The sequence below is a fragment of the Ailuropoda melanoleuca genome, chromosome 13 (assembly GCF_002007445.2).
Source record: "Ailuropoda melanoleuca isolate Jingjing chromosome 13, ASM200744v2, whole genome shotgun sequence".
Taxonomy (NCBI): domain Eukaryota; kingdom Metazoa; phylum Chordata; class Mammalia; order Carnivora; family Ursidae; genus Ailuropoda; species Ailuropoda melanoleuca.
This window is the reverse complement of record NC_048230.1, coordinates 28,088,976-28,106,814: the sequence shown is the minus strand read 5'-3', so window position 1 is coordinate 28,106,814 and position 17,839 is coordinate 28,088,976. Positions and strand designations below refer to the sequence as shown.

General features: G+C 58.4%; 2 protein-coding genes across 12 annotated transcripts in view; one reads left to right on the top strand and one right to left on the bottom strand.

The window, feature by feature from the left end:
* Window positions 1-793: 793 nt before the first annotated feature.
* On the bottom strand, window positions 794-7,143 carry ACBD4 (acyl-CoA binding domain containing 4). Of its 11 annotated transcripts, none has more exons than XM_034640765.1 (10): window positions 7,037-7,143; window positions 6,510-6,914; window positions 6,147-6,267; window positions 5,991-6,075; window positions 5,590-5,710; window positions 5,252-5,341; window positions 4,863-4,933; window positions 4,696-4,774; window positions 3,976-4,106; window positions 794-1,510 (listed from the first exon to the last, which is right to left on the bottom strand). In XM_034640765.1, exons 2-10 carry the CDS (start codon window positions 6,595-6,597, stop codon window positions 1,385-1,387), a joined length of 912 nt encoding a protein of 303 aa, XP_034496656.1. In that variant the 5' UTR covers window positions 6,598-6,914; window positions 7,037-7,143; the 3' UTR covers window positions 794-1,384. The 11 variants fall into 11 exon arrangements, with proteins under 11 accessions (XP_034496656.1, XP_034496658.1, XP_034496659.1 ...); XM_034640767.1 differs by having other exon boundaries at window positions 794-1,507; XM_034640768.1 differs by having other exon boundaries at window positions 4,696-4,771.
* A 1,533-nt stretch (window positions 7,144-8,676) lies between these two features.
* The window catches only part of PLCD3 (phospholipase C delta 3), an 18,129-nt gene continuing 8,966 nt past the window's right edge, over window positions 8,677-17,839 (top strand). Inside the window, exons 1-2 of the mRNA XM_034641735.1 lie at window positions 8,677-9,000; window positions 17,624-17,805. Coding sequence (XP_034497626.1) covers window positions 8,862-9,000; window positions 17,624-17,805 — 321 coding nt within the window. The 5' untranslated portion in view covers window positions 8,677-8,861. The remainder of the gene's footprint in view (window positions 9,001-17,623; window positions 17,806-17,839) is intronic.

Genomic DNA, 17,839 nt, shown 5'->3' with positions numbered 1-17,839 from the left:
CCAGTGGCCTCTCATGCGCTAAAACTTGGAGGCGCTAAGTGGCGGGTTCCCCACCGAATACGGGCCACTGCTGCAACCAGGGGGGCGAAGGGGGAGGGGGCGCCACAGGGCTGTCGCAGACCAGAGGGAGACCAAGGCCGCCAAGCGGTGGGAAAAAGAAGTTAGGAGTCCCAGCAGCCAGCGGCACCCGCAGCTCTGTGCCCACGCGGGCGCTCTGCCCACCCCGACGGGGGCTCCCCGCGCCCGGCCCTGCCCCCACTGCTCAGGGCGGGGCGGGGACTAGGCTCCCGCTGGGTCTTGGCCTTCTAGAAAGTTCCCTGGGAAAGCCCGAGCGCGGAGGTCATGGCCGGGGGCACCGGCAGCGAGCAGCTGTGGAGGGTGAAGCGGGCGGTGGGCACTTCCGGGGGCGGGGGGCCCGGGGCCCCATCCCTGCGGCCCAAGCAGCCGCCCTTCTCTCCGGGCTAGGACCCGGCCTCCGCCCGGGCCCAGCCAGCTACCTCTCCTCACCGCCGCCCCCCCGCCCCGCCCAGCTCGCCGGGCCTCCCCGCCGACGGGGCGGGGGCGGGGCCGTGCCTTGGCCCCACCCTCCTCCCTCGGCCGCCCCGCCCGCCCTTCACCCCGGCCCTCCTCGGCCCCGGGCCCCTGCGCTCCCCGCTCCTGCCCTGGGAGGAGGGAAAACCGCCCGCCTCTCGGGACAGCCCTCGGGGGCACTGGGGGAGGGGCAGGGAAGAAGCTTGTGCCTTGCGCGCCCGGACCCGGCTTCCCGCTTCACTCCGTGGGGACCCAGACGGCAGAAGATTAAGGTCTTATTTTATTTAGTGAAACATTCATTTGTAAGTGAATCTTCCGTGAAGACGTCCTGAGTGTATGTGTGCGCAGGAGGACGGAGGCCAGCAAAACGGAGCTCACTCCCCTCCCCCCCCCAACTCGGCCGGGCCTCCTGGCCTCCCTCCTTCAGCCTCTCAGCCAATCATTGTTCCAGGCCCCTGCCCAAGTCCCGACTTGCCCAAGAGCGGGCCCTCCACCGGGAGAGGCTGGGGTGGGAGAAGAGTCAGGTGACCCAGAGGGAGGGAAAGGCAGAGGCTGAGACCCGGCAGCCCCGCCCCCGAGTCACGGCCAACCCAGAACCCGGGACGAGCACCCCTCCTATACCCTCACCAGGGAGCCTGGATGTTTGGGTAGGAGGGGAGAAAGCGTCCGTGTGAAGTCTCGTGGGAGGATGGGCTCTGAAATGACCCCCCTCCCCCCCCAAAAGGGACCGGTGCAAAGGCAAACACTGAGTGGTGGGGCGACGGAGTTAATGCTTTTCTCCTAAACCCTCGGTATGCTCAGAGCACAGCAGGACAGCAGGTTCATAGCCACCTCGGCTGGCTGCCACTGAGAGTCACCTCTTCTGGGTTCGAAACTGTCGGAAGAGCCACTGGACGATGAAGGGCCACAGGAGGAAGAAGAGCAGCGTGGGACCCGAGAGCCTGAGGGGCCAGGGCCGGCCACTGGGCGGGGTCCTCTGCTGCCAAGAGGGAGGGAGTGAGGGGCCAGCCCAGGCTTCCGAAGACTGGGCCCTCCCGAGGAACCTGCTTCCAGAACTAAGCGGGAGCTTCGTCTGGGGGAGCTGCCTTCCTAAGATTGTAAAAACTGGGGCAAAGAAGGCACTACACCCGAATCTGCACCACTAGAAGGGGTGGGGCCCTGGGTTCCCAGTGTGTCCCTGACAAGCTGACCTCCAGTTCCCTCCCACATCCTCCTCCCCGGACAATCGCAGGTGCCAAGGGGACTGGAGCGGCTGCCTGGTGGAGAGACTGGCTTCTAGGCTGTCTCTTCTGGGCCACGAAGCAGTGGCCTGTTGGTATGGCTTGAACACCCAATATTATAAAGGAGGTGCCACATATTTCAAATGGTGCTCGGATTTTAGTTTCTAAATACCATTCTCTGCTAAAAGGAACCCCGGGCTCCTTGGAGAAGTGGCTAATTCCAGGACTGGGGCAGGGAAGGTAGAGGTGAATGTGGGACCTCTTGTACCAGAAAGCAAGGAAGCTTTTAAAGATTAATGAGGTCATGTCATGAGAACATAGGACCCAGCTTGAAAGGGTCTCCATTGAGCAAAATTGTGACAGTGTAAACATCACAATTAATTTCAGTTGATTGAAATACTGAATCTTTAAAATCCATTAGTCCATGATGATACTCAACGAGAGAGTTGGAAATTTGTCGCTATTGAGGTAGCTTTAAATCAACTCCTTACTTTTAAATAGGTAATTAAAAAGAAAGAAGTAAGCCTTTATTCTGCCTTTCCATAAGGCACTGTACTTCAGGGAAATCCTAGATGACACTCTACAGAAAAGTGACACCTAATATATGGTAAAGGAATAATAGAATTTAAAAGTCAACATTTTTTTCCCAAATAAATTATTGATCCAGGCAAGGATTATCCATCAATTGTCAAAAATCATGTGGCTAGTGGGGCTAATGGGGGAGCTGGACAGTCCCTGGCTGCAAGAGGAAAACATGACTTAACAGCGATGGGATCCGACTGTCACCCCTTCCTCCATGCTAGTGGTCCGTGTAAGAATTCTTTATGGCAGGACCTCCAGATCTGTGTCCCCTGATGTGAAGAACATCACATCTGACATAATCTGGTCATGTAAACTAGCCACAAGCATGTAATAGACCAAAAAGGAACATTCTACAGGATCACTGCACTGGCCCAGTCCCGATAAGTCAGTAGCAAGGAAGAAGGGCTGGTCTAGATGAAAGGAGTCTTAAAGGACAGAGGGGCCAAAGGCAGCATGTGTGCCCGGACTGGACAGAAAGAGCAGCTGGCGAAGGTGATTTCAGGACAACTGGGGAGCTTTCAGTTGGGACTGAGTATTTGACGATACGAAGTTCTTGTGCGTGCTAAAATGTTGTCGTTTGGGCTAGGTATAGAATGTTCTTATTTTTAGAGATGGAAAACCAGCTATTTCAGGGTGGAAATCTTTAAAATCTTCAGCATATAAAATTAGTTAAAGGTAAAATAAATAAGTCAATAAAGCCTCGAAGGGGTGGGCCTTAAAGGGTGACTCTGAGGAAATCCCTGCCACCTGGTCTGCCACCCACAGTATCAAGGGGGTCAGGGGTCACCCAAGCCATCACCCACACCCCGCAATTCAGCCATCTCCTGCCCCCATCACCCCTGGCTTCTCAAGAAGAGACCCACTCAGAGTCAATGGTGAGTCCTTGCTTTGGAGGGAGACAGACCTGGGGCCACTCCCAGCTCCGTCACTTGATGTTAATAATAACAGTAATAATAACAATGGAGCCCACTGGAGAAGGCCTTGGGCGGGGGGCATTATCTCATCTAATCCTCACAGCAGCTCTGTGAGGTTCCTCCGGGCTGAATTACTCAGCTCAGCCTCAAAGAGACTTGGTTTCCTCTTCTGTAAAAGGGAAACGAAAAGCAAGCCTAGTTCATCGGGTTGTGTGGATTAAATGAGATAATGTGAGTCCTGTGTTTGGCACTCGGCGGGGGCTGTCATTGATGCCACAGGAGCCCAGGTGTAAGGGGCAAGCAGATCTAGGAGTAGAGGGGAGGGAGGGGTGCAAGGGCTGAATTGTTTGGGAGCAAACCCTAAATCTGGGAACCGAAGTCCTGATGAAGGGGCAACAGGGACCCCCAGCCCCAGTGCAAAGAGCAGGCCCATCCTGGCCTTCCAGACTGTTGGAATTAGCCCTCCTGCTCAAGTTTCTCTTCCCGCAGAGGGAGGTAAGCGCAGGAAAGGAGGGCCCTTCCCGCTCTCCCTTCCAGGGCGGAAGCACTTCAGTCCCCCTGACTGCCCTGCCTGTGGCCCATGGGAGCCACACCATTCTCTGCAGAACTGAGATGTGGGCAGTTTCGGGGTTAGGACAAGAAGACAGAAGTGGCTCCACGGAGGGGCCGGGAGTAGAGACCCGTGGCGTTCTGCCTCAGTCTCACCCTGGGCCTTGAGGGTGGCTCACCTGATTGGGGAGCCTGGGCAGGCTCTCCAGGCTCCGCAGTCTCCCCTGGACGTCCCGCATGCTCTCTTGCAGTGCCCGAACTGTCCCCACCAGCCACGTGTCCAATTCTTGGGGCCCCAGCACGCTGCCCTCTGCCAAGCACAGACACACAAGGAAGGGGACTGAGGAAGCAACCCAGCTAGGGACAGAGTGGTGGCAGGCCGGGGCAGGTCTGGGGAAAAGTAACAGTAGAGTGCATTCCCTTGTAAAGTGTGCCTTTTATAAAGTCCATCCAAGTGGCTGAGTAACAGGCTGCCAAGGGTTTGAATCTCAGCACTGCCACTTAGCTGTGTAACTTTGGGTAAGTCAGAAACGTCTCTGAGCCTCATTTTATTATCTGAAAATTAGGGGAAGATGTCATTGCCTTCACAGGGCTGCTTACTCAGAGGAATAAAGGAGATAATATTTATGAAAGTGCCCCTTAACGGACACGGCACACTGGAAATTCTAGAAGGAGATAGGACAGAAATCATTGTCCTTTGACAGTCTCACATGAGAAGCCTACAGAGAGGGGGCTGGGCAGGGACTTTGCCCATCCAGTCTGGTGTCTGGCTGTTTGGCAAGTCCCCAGTGCCAGACTTTGACCTCCGCCCCAAGAGGGCAGTTAGGGGAAAGCCTGGGGCACACCAGAACCAGAAGGAATGGCAGAAGTGGGTGAAGGGTGAAGGATGAAGGGCTCACCTTTCTCTGCAGGGAGCATGGAGCTGTTTCTGGGGTCAGGCTCTCCTCCAGGGGCTCCCTTCTGCTCTGCCCAAACCTGCTGAGATGAGGCACAAGGTCCAAAGGTGGGGGTAGGGCAGCCAGCTCCCAGTGGGGTGGGGAAGGCAGGGAATGAGGGGTAGGCTCACCAGCTCAGGTTCCAGCTGCTCCAGGGAATCACAGAAAACCTCAGAGTCTGGGTCCCTAGGTGGCTGGGACTCTGGGCAAGGGGATAGGAAACATTAGTGACAGAGGGAGGCTATGGAAGGAGAGGGGTGTGCAAAGAGCAGAGGCAGCTGCTCAAGGGACAGTAGAGACGCTGCCACGGGAGGCAGAGATGGGTCCCGGAGTGCGGTCCTGGAAGCGGAATCCCAGAACCTACCCGCCCCCCACCCCGGGCTTTGCAAGCACAGGAGAGCACAGTATCTGTGGCATGAGGAGTGGCATCCAGACTTCTCCCCTCACCCACCCCACCAGAAGCCCCCCACTTCCCCCTGCTCTGGGTTTGGCTCTCTGCCCCTCTGGTCCAGGCACTGACCTGGACTTGGGGGTGCTGGTTCCCTGGGGAGGCAGGGAGGCTCTGGCACAACCCCAACATCTCCATTCAGTACCTGTTCTCTCCAACCTGCTGAGACACAGCACGCAGAGGTGGGGCTGGGAAGAGGCTGGTGCTTCCCGGTGAGATCAGCCCCTGCTCCCCATCAGCCATGAGCTCTGCCTGAGACCCACTCCATCAGGGGCACTGGTTGGCGTCCCTACAGGGACATCACCTGGAGCCCTCTGCCCCCACATCCCCCTCCAACTGAGCAGCCCCTTCCATCTGGACCTAAGAAAGTTCACTCTGCACTTGCGGAGCTCACAGCCTGGGGGCCTGACCTGTGACCCTTCTCAGGAAGCTTTCCGGGGGCCTCGGCATATCGGGGATCACCTGGTACAAGGGCTCGAAGTAAGCAAACATGTCCTCTGCCACCTCGCCCAGGGGCACTGTGTCGATCACCTGTGGGGGAGGGTGTCTGTTGGGTAGGGGCTGGCCCCTCCTAACTGTCCTCCTATCCCCCCTTGAGCTGGGTCCCCTCCACCCTGCTCCTGCCCTGTCCTGCCCCTCCAGCCTGTGCTCAGTCAGGGACCAGAGACAGGCAAGGTTGGGGAGAAGGTGGGAATTCCTACAAGTGTGTCAATGTGCAGGAAACATAATGGGGGTCAGCCCTGGAAGGGCAGAAGACAGGGCACCTAGCTGGGACCTTGTGGACAGAAAAAAGCCTGCAGCCTCCCCCTACCTTCTGTGCCACCAGCTTCATCTCAGTGATGTAGGCAGACATGGCCTCCTCCCTGCTCATCTTGCCCAGGCTGTTCCAGGCATCCCTGGGGGGCAGAGAGCTGTGAGAGGCTGGTTGACAGCTGAGGCTTGTTTGCCCGCCTGGTAGGGAGCTCACCACTTATATCGTCCGATTGGGTCCCAGAACCCAGGCCGGGGGACCAAGCAGGGTCCCATGGTAGCTTGCTTGTAGTAGCTGTAGAATTTCAGCATCTCTTCGTAGGAGGGGCGGTAAGAGCCTGGGCAGGGGGGAGGGAAGTGGAAGGCAGAGCATCACCCCCAACTCCAAGAGAGTGGAGGTAGGGGAAAACCACCCCAGTAATGGGCAGAGATGGCGAGGGGTCCCACCCAGCTGGACAGGGGCAGGAGGCAGAGGAGATTCCCAGGGCAGCCCAGGCAGGGGTATATCTGCATAAACTGCAGGGATCAGAGGCAGACCCCACTCTTCTTGACCCCCAAGTGCAGGTCCCCGTGCCCTCACCATTTTTAGGCAGGTTCTGAATGACACTGACTGCGGCCTGGAACTGTTTCTGGCAGTCTGGTTCTGGGCTTTCATTCTCGGTACCCATACCCAGCGGCTCCGAGCCCTGGGGACCCACTTTTGAGCGATTCTGCAAGAACAAACCTCCGTGTGAGCAGACCTCCACGGTCCAACCCGGCACACACCTCCGTAAGCCACTGATGCACTTTCCAGAGGGGCAAACTAAGCTCTGGTCCTGAGTGAGATACTCCGGGAGGTCAGAAGCTGCGGCTGAGAAGACTCCTTTTCCAAACCCAGGGGAGCGTGGGTGGGGCCAGGGTGGGCGGAGAGGAGCCTGGTGGGTGGGTGGAGGCAGGTGCCAAGGGTCGCGCTGTCCCTCCCTCTCTAGATGAACATCTCCAACTCCTAAAGAGGAGAATGGGCAAGCCAAGAGGAGTCAGGGCGGGGCCAACAGTCTCCCACCCTGGTCCCCCACCCGCTCTGCCCTGGGGTCCCCTACTCCAGCCGCTCGGCGGTCAGGCACTCACCGTGCTGCGCCCACTACCCGGACCTAGGTTCTCTGTCGCCACTAGCCGGAGGCTTCCGACTGACCTCCGGGGCCAATCTGACCGGGATGTGGACGCCGGGGAAAATTTAAGCCAATGAGAGAGCCTGTTTCAGCTTCGTCTTCTACACCTCAACCACTCAGCGCGTTCCTTTCAAGATTATGCAAATAGTTTAGCTGTGCCTCTTCCAATCAGTCGAGGCGGATCCTCCGGCCGGCTCCCCAACCTTGCCGGGGCCGGAGGCGGGAGGAAGCGCCACCTCGTGGACATAGTGACACAACGCGGAGTCCTCGCGCCCCCTGGTGGAAGCCCGTGTCTGTCAGCTGACCCCAGGTCCTGCAGAACCGAGCGACCCAACTCAGTTCCTCAGACTCTTCTAGGAGCTGGGGATTAAAAAAAGGGAGTCATGCCCTGGAGGAAGAGGGGGCTCTGGAGGGGTTCTGGAGGAGGGGCATTGGAGCTGAGTTTTGGAACATGTGAGTGTAAGCCAGGAGAAGAATGAGGAAGGTCATTTCTGGAGGAGGGAATTGCAGGGTCGAAAGTGCAGAAGGAATATCCCGAGAGGGGTGGGGATCCGAACGAGTACGCCGAATCTCTCGGTCGAGGATATCTGAAAGTGGGCTAGAGCAAGTAGGTGGCAAATCTAGGTCCTGAGGAATTAAGCTTTCTTTTTAAGATGCCACGCTCTTAGCCGCCGCCGACTGGCGGTGTGCGCCCGGCTCTCCGCACCCAACCTAGGGCAGTTGCTGCGGACAACCCTTACAGGCTTGGTCTCCTGCCATCCCACCCTTCCAGCACAAATATTCTGATGGTTTCACATATAGTAAGTGAACACGCGAGGCGGTCACCAGGGCCCACACTCGACGCTCACCCACAGGTTGATGTCACGGATATCTACACAGGGTGCGGCGGCCGTCTCGGGGCAATCAAATGCCCGGTGGGGCGCCAACCCAGCCAAGCCTCGAACCCACAGCCGGAGTTCGGCCAGGGAATCTAGACTTAGTGCCACGCCATCTTCCCCAGCTTTGAGACTTCTGCCACGGAGGGGCCAGCAACTGGCCTGGCGCGGAGAGGGTTAATCCTATGACGTCACAGCCAGAGCCTTCCTACCCCCACCCATCACTTCCAGGTCCCCCACCCCTCCAGTTTGGGCTGTCCTCCCGCCTGGCTTAGCTCTCGGGGTTCTCTGGGCTTTCCGGGCCGCCCCGAGGACCCTCGGCCCCCCAGGAGCCGCCCCGCAGATCCGGCGGGAAGGGAAGGGAAAGGTGGAGAGGGGTCCTGAGTCCCCCTGGAGTCAGGACCCAGAGAACGGAGAGAGTGTCTGTGCCGGAGGACAATCCTCGTCCCTCCGCTGGCCCCCCACGCCCTGAATAGGGGCTCCGGTCACCGGAGGGGCCTGGAGCCGAGGATCTCTTGGAGAATGGGGAGGCGGACNGGGGGCGGCGGGCGGGGGCGGGGGGGAGGGCCGGAGAGCCTCGGGGGGACGGGAGCCGATCCCCTTCCCTTCCCACACCTCGAGGAGGACACACCTCCCGGCCTGGGGTCCCCGCCCCTCTCCCCGCCACCGCCTCGCACTTCCCCGGGCGCCGTCCTCGGCCCCGCCCCCTCCCTCCCGGTCCCTCCTTCTCCCGACCTCGTCCCTCCCTTTCTCCCTGCTCCCGACACCTCCTCTCCCCGACTCCCTCCGGGCGCCGCTAAGTTTCTCCGCTCCGGACCGCGCGCAGAGCCGGGGCCCGGGCCGGAGCGGCGTCCCTGCTGCCTTGTCCCCGCGCGCAGACCCCGGGCCCGGCCCCGGCCCCACCGAGCCATGCTGTGCGGCCGCTGGATGAGCTGCCGCCGCCGGCCCGAGGAGCCCCCGCTGCCGGCCCAGGTCGTGACGCCGGTCGCGCTCGCGCCCCCGGACGGCGGCAGCAGGAGGCCCGGGCTGCGGGCGCTGAAGAAGATGGGTCAGTGACCGACGGGGGCGGTTCGGGGTGGGCGCGGGATGTCCCGGGGGGCCGTCTGGGACGGCGGGGGTGTGCGGGCCAGCCGTCGTGGGCTTCCCAGGCTGCGAGGGTCGGAATGCCAGCACCGTTCCGGCTGGGGGTCGCACCTGCGGTCACCCGACGTTCCGGGGCCGAGCGAGGCGCGCGGGTGGCCTTTGCTTCCCACCAGGAGGCGCCCGCGGGGCGTGCTGGAGTGGGCGTTTGGGCACGGGGCGCGGATTCGGGTCCCAGAAGATCTGGTGAATAGAGTAAGAGAGACAGCCTCGGGGTGTCCCTCACCCGCCTCCCCAGCACCCCGTGCCTTCTAGGCCCGCGGACGCCCCCGGGCCTCCTGGGTTCTTGGCCGCCCTTGGGGGGTGGGCAGGGGAGCTTTGGAAGAGGCCGGCCTCTCAAGCCAGTCCTCCAGCCCCTCAGGCCCACAGGGGTTGCAGCAGCCACACAGCACTGGTAGGACTGGTCGAACTGGTGAGAATACTGTCCTTGGAGTCAGAAAGGCAGAGTTCCCGTCTCAGGTTTGGGGGGAGTGACTGCGGGGAAGGAATGTAACTGTGGCTTATTGGCATCTCCCAGAGTCCCGCCACACTGGGTAGTTACACAGGTGGCATCACTCAGTCTTCCTCGCTCTCCCGAGAGGTACCTGGTATAATTCCCATTTCACAGATGAGGAAACTGACTCAGAGAAGTTGAAGAATTTGTCGATAGCCACACAGCTAGTTAAAGGGCAAAGGCTGGCATGGAGGCTGTGCGCAGCCACCCTGTGGCGGGGACACCCTCAGAGCCTGGGCAAAGTGTGACGGACTGGCTGGTTAAGTGGCTTGAACGCGGGGCGGGGAGGGTGTGCGAGTATTTTAGAAAATGTACAGTACCATGAAACTGAAATGGTGTATTGGAACTGCCGTTGGTAAATAGTTAATGATGGAGAGTTGGGTGTGGGGCTGGGGGAACAGGGCAGGGCTGCCCAGGAGACCAGTGTGAATCTTGGGGCAGAATTCAGGGGTGCCGATTGCCAGTCTTGCCTTCTCTTTGTCACTGCCCCCCCCCCATTCTTGCTTCTTCCTCCTGTCACTCATGGATCTGAATTGATTGAGCTCTATGTTCTGAGCACTGAATCTGGCACTCTCCTTAGGAAGACTTAAGACACATGATCTCTGCCTTACCCTCCAATCATTCATGCATTCAGCAGACATTTATTGAGTGCCTATAGTATGCTCTGTCCTGGGATTCAGCAACAAATAAGAGTTCTGGCCCTTTAGAGAGTGGAGGCATCAGCAAGGAGGTCAGACAGTGAGGCAAAGAAACAGTACTAGGAAGGGAGGGGGCAAATCAGATGCTGGGGAGCCAGCGAGGGCCCTGGCTGCACCCCAGAGCCAGAGGGCGACTGGAGCGATGCTCGATGCACGGGAGAGAGGCAGGTGGGGGCCAGATCCTCAAGGCCTCCTCTTACAGAGTTATGGACTTGCCCTGGGGGCAGCAGGAGCCCCAGAGGGTCTCAGGCAGGAGGAGGGAGGCCGAGGAATCAGTTGGTTAAGCTGTGGTGGTGCTCAGACTTGGGCCAGCGCAGCCAAGCTGGATTCTAGAACCGCCTCGGAGGTGGGCTGGGCTGGACTCCATAGTCAGTGGGATCTGAAAGGTGTCTCTGGGGGTGGCGGTGTCATTCTCTGGGCTAAGGAGCAGTGGTGCCTTGGGGAGAGGAGGATGGCCGTGGGGAGTTTAGGTGCCACCGAGACATCCAGGGCTGATGTGGGGCCAGAGAAGCAGTCCCTGGAGTCGGCCACTGCAGAGTGTGTGGGTGCTGTGGGAGGGCTGGGGTGCTGCCCTGGCGCCGTGCCGAGGGCCCTCGGGGAGCACACGGCAGGAGATACTCATAGACGAGTAACCCATGGCATGAGGAAAACTGCGCGGGAGCTCAAGGCATCCCGTCCTAGTGACACTGTCAGGACCTGTGTGGGTGTCAGAATGTCACCTGGGCTGTCCTCCCATCCCACCACTGCCCTGTCCTGCTGAGTGACTGCCGAGAAAGGAATGTCCACCTTCTGGGGAATGCCCCTTCCCCAGGCCTCACTGACTCCAGGAACAGGGTGGAGACAAAGCCCAGGTGTCCTGGGGCCCAGGCTGGCAGGCGGTCAAGGCCAGGCCCACCACTGAGGGAGCTCCCCCCACCACAGCAGCCGCAGCTCCTCCCCAGAGGGCTCTCAGGGCTGCCCCTGTCACGGTCATGGCCACACCCCTTAGGCTAACAGACAACAGATTTTATTTCAGTTCAAGAGACTAGGGCAGGGAGTGGCTCGGAGGAAGGTCGAAGGCTCAGAGGGGCCCAAGGGAAAGAAAAGGCTCTTTGGCCATGCTGAGAGGGAACTGGAATGATGGGGAGGAGGAAGGAGCATCAGTCCCTCACTGAGCATTTGTGGAGCCTGGGGCCCTTCTCCTGTCCCTTCTCCCGGGGTGGCTGCAGGCTTAGCCATTCCCCAGGAAGCCAGGGAATAGCTGGAGAGCTCCAGCTCAGTGAGCACCTGCCGAGCCAGACAGAGTGCTGAGCTTGCGTCTGCGGGGGACCTACTTAATCCTTGGCACCCCCGAGGAGAAGGTGCTGTTACTGGGGCACATCAGCCGGGGTGGGGGGGGTGAAGTCAGCAGCCTGAGGCCCACACAGCTAAGAGGCAGCCGCCAAAGCCTAGGTTTCCATGATGGCTTTTTATTGCCAGAATTAATGAATACTAATTAACACCTTTATAACACAGAGCGAGGGCTTTTCACATATTAGCTCGTTTACTGCTCACAGTCGTATGAGGTATGTGGTACCATTAGCTTCATCTTACAAATGAGAAACAGATTCAGAGAGGTTCAACACTGGGAAGGAGCTGAGAGAGGATTTGAACCCGGGCATCCGGCCCGGGGGATCCTATCACCTTGAGGGAGTGAGGGATTTGTGCCTGGACATGGCCCGCGACTCCTCTCCCCCGCAGAGGCCCTGCCAGCCCCTAGAGGTGTCCTCATAGGCTTGCCACATAAAATACAGGATGCCCCGTTAAACGTAAGTTGCAAATCAACAACAGATCATTTGGGACAAACTTATACTAAAACATTACTTGTTTATCTAAAATGTGAATTTAACTGGGCACCCTGAATTTTACCTGACAGCCCTATCTCCCCAGAGGCCCTGTCTGTGCCGGCGCCCCTGACGCTCTGCCCTGCCCCTAATCCTCCCAGTGAGCAGAGCGCTGAGTGGGCAGAATCCTGATCCCTTTCCTCCCCGGCCTGCACGCACCACCAAGTGCCACAGGGGCCACAGGGCTCTCCCCATGGTCTGCCCAGGATGTCTCCTGCAGGGTGAGTGGGGCTGCCATGCGGGGAGTTGGCAGGTGGGGGTCCTGGCAGGTGCCTGGCCTGGTGGGAGGGAGAGCTGGGCGGCCGTCCGGGCTAAGCCGGGGCATGCCAGGCAGGACTAGGGGGCTGGCCCTGTCATGCCTTGTGGCCTCCCTCACCTTTCTCCTTCTTCGGCTCTGGGGAGGCCCCCTCCTATGACCTCTGGCCCTGCCCGGAAGGGTGCTGCCATCTTCGGTCGCACTGTGTCTGGCCAGGGACAGGGGAAGCACCGCCTGCCTTTCCTGACTGTGTTGACTCTCCGAGGAATGTTATGGACTCTGGCGCTGAGCTCCACTGGGCCCTGGCGCTGGGTGTGGCGGCCAGCCCAGGCGAGGGGGACACACTTGGTACCTGAAGAGCTGGGGCTGCCTGCTGGCCAGAGGACTCGGGTGGGAAGGTGTTTGGGACCCCTCACCCTCCTGTGTTCCCTCCCAGAACCATCAGGAAAACTTCTCTTCCTCTCCTCCCCCACTTGGCATGAAGCTGTTCCCTGCATGTCTCACATTCCTGCTGGAGCCCCGTGTGCCCTTTGTGAGTGTGCCCTGGCCCAAAGCACACACACACACACACCAGCACACCCATCCTATGTGCACACACCCCCCCACACACACCCTTGCTTGAGACTTGCTTCACGCCCTGCTGTCTACACTCGCGGTAACCACACGGCATACCCACCCTCGCCTTCACTGCTGGCCAGCTCTGGCCTCTGCCCACCCACCACATGGCCCCTGCATCCTTCCTGGGCTTTGGGGACCCACGCTATTGTCGGCACACGCAGCTTGCCCTCTCATAATTCCAGTGGCCCGTCTATGAAAAGGGAAGGGGGGTTGAGGATCAGAGATGGACCTGGCCTCCCCATGGCCCTTCCAGCTCTGCCACTGAAAGGGCCTCCTGCCCCCGGCCTTGGCCACCGACACAGAACTGCTCAGGCCTCAGACCACACACAGACCAAACCGCCCAGGCTGAAGGTGATAGTGGGGAAACTGGGCTGTCCATTCCTTACGTCCCCCAGCCCGTCTCTGGGGGGCTGAGATAAGAAGTTGGCCTAGAGAAGCTGTCTGAGCCCCAGCTGATGACACTGAACGGGGCTGGAGGAGGGCCCAGCTGGAGACCCCAAGACTGATGAGGACAGGTGCGTGGGAGTACCTGGGTCCCTCTTCCTTCCTGGACTGCTACCTCACTTTATCGTAGTTCAGTGAGTGCCCGCTGTGGGCCAGGCCTACACTGAGCGCACCTGCCCGTTAGCTCATTTGAGCCACACACAGCCCTTTGGGGGGTTAGGCACCCCCAACTCTCAATGCATTCTGGACCCACCACCTGCAGACCCAGGACCCTGGATAGGTTAGCTGCCCTGTGCCTCTTGAACAGCTTTATTGAGATATTAATTCATATATCATACAGTTCACCCATTTAAAGCAGACAGTGGTTTCTGGCCTATTATGTTACTAATTTTTTAAGTTGTGGTAAAAAATATATATATATATCATAAAATTGGCCATTTTCACCCTCTGACAGCGGCTAATTCAGTGGCATTAATTACATGCACAGTGCTATGCATCCACAATGTTGGGCTAGTTCCAAAACTTTTCCATTACCCTAAACAAACAAACAACCCCTCTGTAGCCAATAACCAGTAATTTGCCCGTTCCTCCCTTCCCGTAGGCCCTGGTAACCTCTAATTACACGCTGTCTCTGAATTTTTTTTATTGAGGTGTATGGGGCATGTAATCAGTCCCGATGAATTTGACTACTGTAGACACTGCATATAAATGGAGTCATACAATTATTTGTCCTTTTACGACTGGCTTTATTTCGCTTAGCAAAATGTTGTGAAGGTTCATTCATGTAGCCTAGACCAGAGATCCCTCCTCTTTACGGCTGAATAATATTCTACTGTAGGTCTATACCCGCTTTTGCTTCTCCATTCATCTGTTGATGGACATGTGGGTGGTTTCTATCTCTTGCTTGTGGTTCATCCTCAGTTTTACTGCTGCTATTTCATGATCGTTGCCCCTCTGTTCAGTCAAGGTGGCCACGGCACTGGCCCAGCCCAGCTCCACGTTCAAGGCAGAGATGTTTAGATAGAGAACCCACAGAAAGCACAAAAGGTGGACAGCTTGCACACCTGCTGCAAGCAGGTCGGAATGCGGTTGAGGAAGCATCTGTGGGTTTGGGCCCTGCCAGGACCTATAAATGGTGACTGGGTGCCTGGGCAGAGAGCCAGGTGCCTCCCAGCACTACTGCCTAGGGCCTGGGCCCTCCTCCTGACCTCACCCCCTTACCTCAATTGGTCCTGCCCTTCCTGTCTGGAGCCCTAATCCCTTCCCTACCCCAGGGCTCAGAAGCTGAAGCAATGGGGAAATAGTGTCACCTGCCCAGGGACTCAGCACCTGGCTCAGCCTGGTATTGAACTCTCATTCTGTTTGGCTTTTCCAATGGATGTGTGTGTGGGAGTCAGTGTGGTCCAAGGAGCAGTGCAATCCAGAGGCCAGTGCCAGTTGGGCGAGCAGACTGGAATGTCACCCTTTCCCCCAACAGGCTCCTGGGGAGCTAAGGATCAGGGGCAGGGGCCCCCTCAAAATGGGAACCTGTGGGGGGGGTGCTGAGCAGAAGTTCAGGCTCCCTGTCGATGTCCTGTTTGCTGAATACTCTGGACAAAGCAGGCCCTCGGTGACTCACCTCCATTTCCGGCCTTAGTCATTCATAAGCCCTCCCTTCTCCCCCCACCCTCGGGGTCAGGGGAGGTGGCCCCGGATGCAGAGAGCCTGGTTGTCATGGGAACAAGGGGTTCCTTTCCCACAACTGAGGAGGCAGAGGAGGGGTGGGCATGCAGTGGCACTGCAGGTAACTCCGAATGTTCTGCCCTCCAACCCATTGCTTCTCCGGCTGAGGGAGTTCAGAAGTTGCCCAGATGTGGGTGCAGAGGACTGAGGGTCTGGTGAGTCTCTTGGCCTGGTGCGTGCCACGTTCTAGCTCTTTGTCTGGAAAGAGGAGGGTTCCACCTGCCCTTCCTAGCCAGGGGGCACTGAATGGGCGCTGACCCAGGAGGCCTGTCGGAATCCTGAGAGACCCTTTGGAGCCATTAGAGCCACAGGCTAGCTCCAAGGGGGCCAGAGGCTCCTCTGGGTGGCAGGTCTTTCCTCCTGGCCCCGAGACCCTGATTTTCGATCACAATCACCCTTGAAGTCACAGTGGAGGTTTTTACACATCGATACCCAAGTCCCAACCCACACCTCCTGGATGGGAATCTCTGGGCTGTGGGGTTTGCAACCTCCTCCAGGTGATTCTGAGCACAGCCGGGGTTCAGAAACCCTGGCCCACAAGGAAAGGACAGATAGGGTAGGGCTGGGGGTACAATGAGCTTACTTCCCCAGTTGTCAGTACATCTGCCGACGGGGCTCGTCCTCCCTGATCAGAAAACCCTGCCTGTGAACCTGGCTCTAGGATGAGCACTGAGGTGTGGATATAAGACTTTGTCCCTGTCCTTGGGTTTATTAAAGTTTGCCAAAATTACAATTTAGGTGGGGTGTTTTAGTTATGGTAAAAAGTGCTGTTGGTGATCAGGGAGGGAGAATGCCCATTTGAGGACAAATCAAGGAAGGCTTCCTGGAGGAGATGGTGTGTGAGCTGGTCCTTAAAGGAGTCCTGTGTGAGGAAGAGAAATAAGAAGGATCCTACAGCGGCTCCCAGAGAGAATGAAATAAGTCCCAGGGATTTAGACTTGGTTCCATAGGTCAGAGTTCACAATAAACAGGGGACTTGGGGCCACAAAGCCTAACACCAAACCCAATACTGGCGGCTTGTTAAAATAAAGGGAGGAAGAGACACCCACTGTCCTGTTTCATTTGGCCCACACAGTGGTGTTTTCGGGGGGGGGGGTTGTTTCAATTTGATTTAGTTGCCAACATTGAAAAATCTGAAGGCTTCACATAGAAATCCAGCTCCCTGTTCTCTGGAAACTCTGGGCCCTCATTCACTCCTGGCTGCCCTCCTCCTTCCAAAGGGCACGGACCCTCCAATTTGCTGTGTTCCCACTCTTTCTGTTGTCCCTGGCTTACAAACCTCTGGTATTGACCTGCAGCATGACAAAGGAGAGCAGAAGGCGGCACCACCAGGACAGGCGGCATCTTCACTGAAGTTTGGATTTTGTCGCGGGTGCTCCTGCGGTTTTCACTGCATGCATGCATGCATGCATGGAGGACATAGGGCCCAGGGCAGTCTTGGGTTACTGCCACCAAGGCCCTGTGACTCAGAAGTGACGGAGTTGGGATTTGCCTCCCCCAGACCCCTGAATTTAAATTCTGCACACTCCCCCCAACCATGAGAGCAAGGGGAAGAGACAGAGGAGCCGAGGGGTTCGGTGTCATGGCCTTGGGTACAGGTGCTGGAGCCTGACTGCCAGGGTTTGGCCACTTTGTAACCATGCCATTCTAGCAAGTTCCTTAAGCTTGTCTGTACTTGTTTTCTCCTGTGTTCACGGGTAGGGGCTGGCATGCGGTAGAGGTTTTGAAAGCATTTCGTCTTCCTAAGGAAGGTGGGCACCGTGGAGAGCGGATGTGGGGTTAGGTGGGTCGTGATAGTGGCTGGGCTGGGAGTGCCAGGTGTCACAGGAGACCGTGCTTTCAGCTGGACACAAAGAGGACATCTGGATATCAGCCCCAGGCAGGCTTTGGCAGGGCTGGTCCTGGAATCCTTGGCCTGTGACCCTGGAGCCAGAGAGGCCTCTGCTGTCCTCCCTTGTCTTGGAGAAAGCAGAGGTGAGCAGCTCGGATTGCAACAAGAGAGATTTAGGTTAGATAGTGAGACTCCCTGCTTGATGTCAGGGTTTCACAGCAACGGAAAAAGCTGTTGGTGGCAGATTCTGGTCTTGAGGTCTGAAGACCTGGATGGAAGGGAGTGTCAGAGGGTGACCTTTAGGGAGGCCTCAGTGCCCTGAGCTGCTTGAGGGATTGCTTTGCTCTAAGGGCCTCTGGAGGCAGCTCCTTGACCAAGACAGGAGGTCCTGGCGCCCTCCCCAGGAGTGCTTGGGTGGCACACACCAAGCGAGGCCTTGGGGCTGAGGAGCCTAAGGCCAAATCCAGGACCGGGGACATGTTGCGCTAAGGAGAGGAAGGGTGGCCGGTGAGGGCTTGCAGGGCAAGGCGGCTGCCAGCTGGGAAGAGGGTGGAGGGGGCGAGGGGCAAGGCCAGCCCCGACGCCCTCCGGCCTCCCGCGCCCGCAGGCCTGACGGAGGACGAGGACGTGCGCGCCATGCTGCGGGGCTCCCGGCTCTGCAAGATCCGCTCGCGGACGTGGCACAAGGAGCGGCTGTACCGGCTGCAGGAGGACGGCCTGAGCGTGTGGTTCCAGCGGCGCATCCCGCGCGCGCCGTCGCAGCACATCTGTGAGCCGGGGCGCACGGGCGCGGGGCGGGCTGTGGCGACAGCGGCTCGGGGAG